This window comes from Ptychodera flava, chromosome 7 (assembly GCF_041260155.1).
Source record: "Ptychodera flava strain L36383 chromosome 7, AS_Pfla_20210202, whole genome shotgun sequence".
Lineage (NCBI taxonomy): Eukaryota > Metazoa > Hemichordata > Enteropneusta > Ptychoderidae > Ptychodera > Ptychodera flava.
This window is the reverse complement of record NC_091934.1, coordinates 30,380,270-30,385,802: the sequence shown is the minus strand read 5'-3', so window position 1 is coordinate 30,385,802 and position 5,533 is coordinate 30,380,270. Positions and strand designations below refer to the sequence as shown.

At 35.6% G+C, this 5,533-nt stretch overlaps 1 protein-coding gene across 1 annotated transcript; it reads left to right on the top strand.

Moving 5' to 3' along the window:
• Positions 1-232: 232 nt before the first annotated feature.
• Positions 233-5,060, top strand: LOC139136434 (beta-galactoside alpha-2,6-sialyltransferase 2-like). The gene is made up of 4 exons (XM_070704159.1): positions 233-248; positions 2,047-2,246; positions 3,205-3,376; positions 4,370-5,060. The coding sequence occupies exons 1-4, from the start codon at positions 233-235 to the stop codon at positions 4,639-4,641; spliced, it is 660 nt and encodes a 219-aa protein (XP_070560260.1). The 3' UTR covers positions 4,642-5,060.
• Positions 5,061-5,533: the final 473 nt, after the last annotated feature.

The window sequence follows — 5,533 nt, the reverse complement described above, 5'->3', positions numbered from 1 at the left end:
ATTTTGTCAATTATTCAGGTCCATAAATGCACCAATATTGCAGTTTTAAATTAGGAAAAAATTATTCACAGTTTTGCCATAGACTCCAATGTATAGGGATCAACATTTCTTAATTTAAAATTTGTTAGGGGGTATTTGAAAAAATCTGAGAACTTATTTGGGAATCCCCCCTCCAGAGCTTGTTTGTCAATGCAGCCTAATGGTTCAGTGTAGAAAAGCATTCAATCTAAGTATGGCAAATTATAACTGTAATTTTGAGATATATTTTGTTTGAATATATTTGTACCTGATGTAACACAAACATTGACTTTTCTTTCAAATCAGATGCTCTCTTAACATAATGTACAATGTTTGTGAATATATTTTGTAATGTATATTACTACTACATGTACTCATTGAAATGTTATATTCCTTATATATATGTCAATAAATGGTTATGACATTGTAATTGAATGTAATTTATGCCTGTCACTTTCATTTTTTCCACAAAGAATTTCACTATCACCTTTATCTGTGCACACATTTCTATATTTACACATATTGTCCTCTAGTGATGGTGATTCAATTAAGGAAATGTCTAAACAGTCATAACTGAGTATGGTCAATAGCATTAGAACAGACGAGTTCACCATGTGAAGTATCGTCAACAATTGTTCAGATTTGGAACTGAGTATATAAGTAGTGTTTAATCAGATCAGTTGACTGTGAAGTGTTGTCAACTATAGTTGAGATTTTGAACAGAGTATAAATGTTGCCAATTTTTCGACAATGGTTGACAAACTGAATCACCTTGGGATTTTCAAGCAGTTTTTTTTGAAAGTTTGAAAAGAAAAAAATTGATTCCATGATTTTTAAGAAAAATACTCATTTCACCTCAACTTTTCGTAAAGTGGGAACTGTTTTTCGTTCTGTTACTCATACATGAGTTAAACTGTGCAACCTTGCCTTGTGTAACTGAGCATCTGAATTAGAAACATGATCTAACCATCATCTATCAAAATATTGTGCACGTGCATGCTTTGCCAGTTCCATACCTTATGAACCTTGCTTTTGTATAATTTATTGAGATTAAAGACTACAACCTTGATCCATCAGTCATTTTCACTCTGTAGTGCTCTACGGCTGTTGCAAGCTAATTACACAGCAGGATGTGCAATATTTTGTTCTTCCTGAAAAGAAATTTCCCAAATCGATAGTGTAAACTATTTAATCCTCTTTCTCCCAGGTTGTATTTATTTCTATGGTTTGTCTACGTAGCCTGGTAGAATGAGGATTAATTTTATAATATCATTACTTTGTTTGTTAGAACCATACACTAATTAATGGTCATATTATACATGTATTGTTCCACAGGGTGTCACTATATACAAAACAAATCAAAGTCCTGATTATGGTGATTTTTAAGTGACATACTATTTGCTGCAAGTTTCATTCCTTTCTGATATATTTTGTTAAAAGTGCTCATGGTTATTTTAAAGAAGTTTGATTGTCATTCCTAAATAATTATACGAGTGGGCAATCCCTCTTGTACTCTTCCAACTTGACCTTTGCCCTGTCTTGTTCTCTGCATACAGAAAACATATCCAGGGAAATTTCCTCCAAGAAAAACATTCCATTGAGAGCCCTGAAATACTTGTTTTATGAAATCAAGAGTACTGTAAATCTCATCAAAAGTTACAGCTGTTTGAACTGGAAAGTTTTGAAATAACTGAGAATATATAATAAAGCCAGTGTATCAACATATGAACTGTGACTCAAATATAATGAGATTTTTCTTCTTAGGTTGTGTATATTTATTTTGGTAATTTATTGTCCTGGAGGGTAGATATTTCTTAATGTCTACATGTATCACTCCCTTGTACTAGAGAAAAACAAAGGTCATATGGGGACATTGATCCTCAACCCTATTGCTCTTGCAAGATAGTATGTACAGTAATAGATAAAATGAAATGTCATAACATTTAAAGTATGAAAAATATCAGTTTAAAAATAATCAAAACTCCTTTTTGAGAAAACTTTAAACCTGACCAATATTTTATCTTTCAGATTCACACGATGCTGTGCTGCGTTTTAACTATGCACCCACGAAGGGATATGAAAGTTATGTTGGTGGCAAAACAACGCTACGAGTCGTCAACAACAAAGTATTCAGACAAAAGAATTTAAGAAAAATCCTTGAGAAGTTGGATGAAGATGTTCCCCTTGTGTCTTGGAGAGAAGGGCCCTACAATGCTAATATGCACAAGGTAAGATTACAGTTGGTATGCACTCTGAAAAACATTCATAAAACAAAAGAACTCAGGTGAGGCACCAACTCTTACACAAAGGTTTGTGAACACGATAATTTAAGGTATAATGTGCACCTCAAATCGTTATCATTGTAAAATTTCAACCATTCTCTTACCAATCAAGAATAAAAATCAGGGGACACCTTGCAAGTTAAACACCAGAGAAACACATTACATGTAATTTGCTGATATTTTGAAATTCGAAATGGCCACCATCCTTGTGGTAACCCTATGGAATAAAATTAATTTTCAGTTTTAATGAAAATAAGACAAAAAAATTCTTTAAGAGCTTTAGAATGAGCCTCCCCCTCCCCCAACAATAAATAGTTGATCAGAAAGAATTGTAGAAATTTTAGCACCTGAATGTACGTCCCTGAATCCAATTCTCTACCTAAAACCCCGTTCTCTGCTATCATTTGACCCAAACCAATTCTTTTCAATGGTGAATGTTGACCTCATTACATTGGTTCAGGGATTAACAGGTGAATGGCACGGGTCAGCGACTTATTACTTTAATTTGGTTTCAAAATTCAATTTCAATGGAAAACAATTCTGAACAGAAAACATTTTAATCCTTTATTAGCCAACACAAACTTTGATCCCCTTGATGGGAAAACATGCCCCTTACTGGTATGAGTCATGCAATTATGCTATTGTGCTGTTCTTGTAACACACTTGTACTATTTCACTCTCTGAACAGAAGGATATGGATTACCCGTAACTTTGAGAAGCATAATTTACACAACATATTTCTCTACAGTAATACAGTAATACAATGTATATAGAATTCCAAAAGAAATGTGGTTATGGTGATTATGTGAAAATCATAACTAAATGAATGTAACAGACCAGACTTAAGTGCCTTATAATGAATCTTCGTCTGTTTTTGTATATTTCTACCACGATTCATGATCAGTGGTACACAGATGGCAAGTCAGTCTTCTGTAATTACGCCAAGTGGCATTACATGCATCCGTCTCAACCCGTCCACATACTGCGACTTGAAACAATATGGAGACTCTGGGACGTTGTTCAAGAATTCAGCGATGAAGAGTTGAGCGAGTCTCCCCTCACATCTGGCTTTTTAGGTAAGTCGTCATCATAAAATTTGCAGTTTGTATCATTCAACAATGTCAAGTGCATTGGCAAGGTTCTCTACAAAATATAGCTCAAGTTCACTTTTGGCATAATTTAGCTCATGTAGACCCTCAGTGAATATAATTTTCTGGCTGTTCATGGGTAACATCCTTTATCAACAGGCTTTACTGAGCAAACCAAGAGATACTAGACATGAAATCCGAATACTGAAAAACTAATGAACAGCAATAGCACTGTATGCTATTACAAGTTTGTAACTAAATATAGCTGCATGCTGTACATACAAGATCAAACACTACTCCTTGAAATGCACACAAATTTTGTCAATTGTTGCATGCATGCTTAGCTATCATTGCAGCTTTTAGTTTGAGCCAATGTCTTTCAGTGATCATTGCATTATTGGTAGTGACCTATAAAGTTGTACATGTATTTCTGTCCTAAAGTGTAATTTCCAAAATTGTAGTCTATATTTGCAGAAATATTTATATTTGCATGTTAATAAGAGAACAGTGACATGATTTGTGAACTCCCTACTGTTGCTCCTTTATTACAATAATCGGACCTTTGTCGTATCTTACCACAAAAGTGTCCCCTGCAGACTGTACCATTATCTTTTAGGGGTGGCCGATGGGTGAGAGGGGCTGAATATAGGTAGTTGAACTTAGGCTAACATTCTGTCTAATGAATATAAATAACTCATTGCCATTTGATAGGTGTAATACAGGGAAATTGTGACATTTGTCTCTCTCCAGCTATTTACACAGTGTTATTGTTATGAAAATTACCCACCCCTTTGTCCCTTCCTCTGACATAGAATCCCACTGGCATGCTTATACTGCCCCTCACACCTGTTGGCCACCCTTAAAAAATAATGGTACAGTCCGCGGGGTACTTTCTTCGCATGATACTTGACAAGATCCCAAAAATCTCTTTAAAGGTCAACTCTGAGTATTTATAATTTTCTGTTTTTTCTTGTGACAAAGGAATTCATCTCATGTTGCACCTTTGCGAAGAGGTTCACGTGTACGGTTACATTCCACAAAAACACGAACGGTACTGTTACTACTACGAGAAATGCTGCCTGCTATGTGGATGGCTGCTCTTCGACACCCATCCAAGAGATCCTGAGAAAGCAGTTTCAAAGAGACTGCACGCTGGCAAAGAAGATGACATTCTCAATAAACGGATAATTACAATGAAAGGATACTCAAAGTATAATTGCAAGAAAGACAGAAAACATAGCGGTGAGAGATAGGAATCTTTCTGGTTAAATTGCTTGAGCTATGGAACACAGCTATGTGGTTTGGGAACAGGAGTGTCATTATGTTTGTAAGGCCTCATATACATGTAACTGCATTGATGTAAGGCCATTCAGAGAAAATTCTTTGTTTGCCGTCCGGGGATGTTTGATGTTTGTAAAGGTCATGGACTGTTTATGAGATTTTTATAATCATGGATACTGCCCATAGTCAATCGCCTTTTCGTTACATTGCTTGCAATAATTACAATAATTACAGGAGAGAGATTTTGTCGACGGAAACAGGATGCATATTGAAATTGTAAGCGATTGCGTTGGTCAAATTTTAGTCCCCACCTTAAAGATCGGGCTATGTCTGTCTGTCCATCCATCCTTCTATCCATGCAGATATCTCAGACATGCCTGACCCAATTTCTTTCAAACTTGGCACAAGGATAACACACTATAGCATACATACATCAATTTTTTTTGCGATACAATCCAATATTGCAACCATGTGGCCATTACTTGTGAGATTTTGAAGTCCCAGAGCCATTACTGAGACATGCCTCAACAGATTTCTTTTAAACCTACCACAAGGGCAACACTCTATGAGTTACACAAGCGTGTCAAATGTCTTCATGATATGATCCAATATGACCTCAAGGCGGCTAATTTCTCATGATATTTTCAATGTCCAGAGCCATTACTAAGACATACCTGCACAGATTTCTTTAAACTTGGCACACAGACCACACACTATGACTTACCAGTGCATGTCAAATGTTTTCATGATACAATCAAATCATCTTGCAATTTTTTCAAGTCCAGAGCCATTACTGAAACATGCCTCGACTGGTTATTTGAAACTTGGTACAAGGACTACCAGCACACACTATTACTTATATGT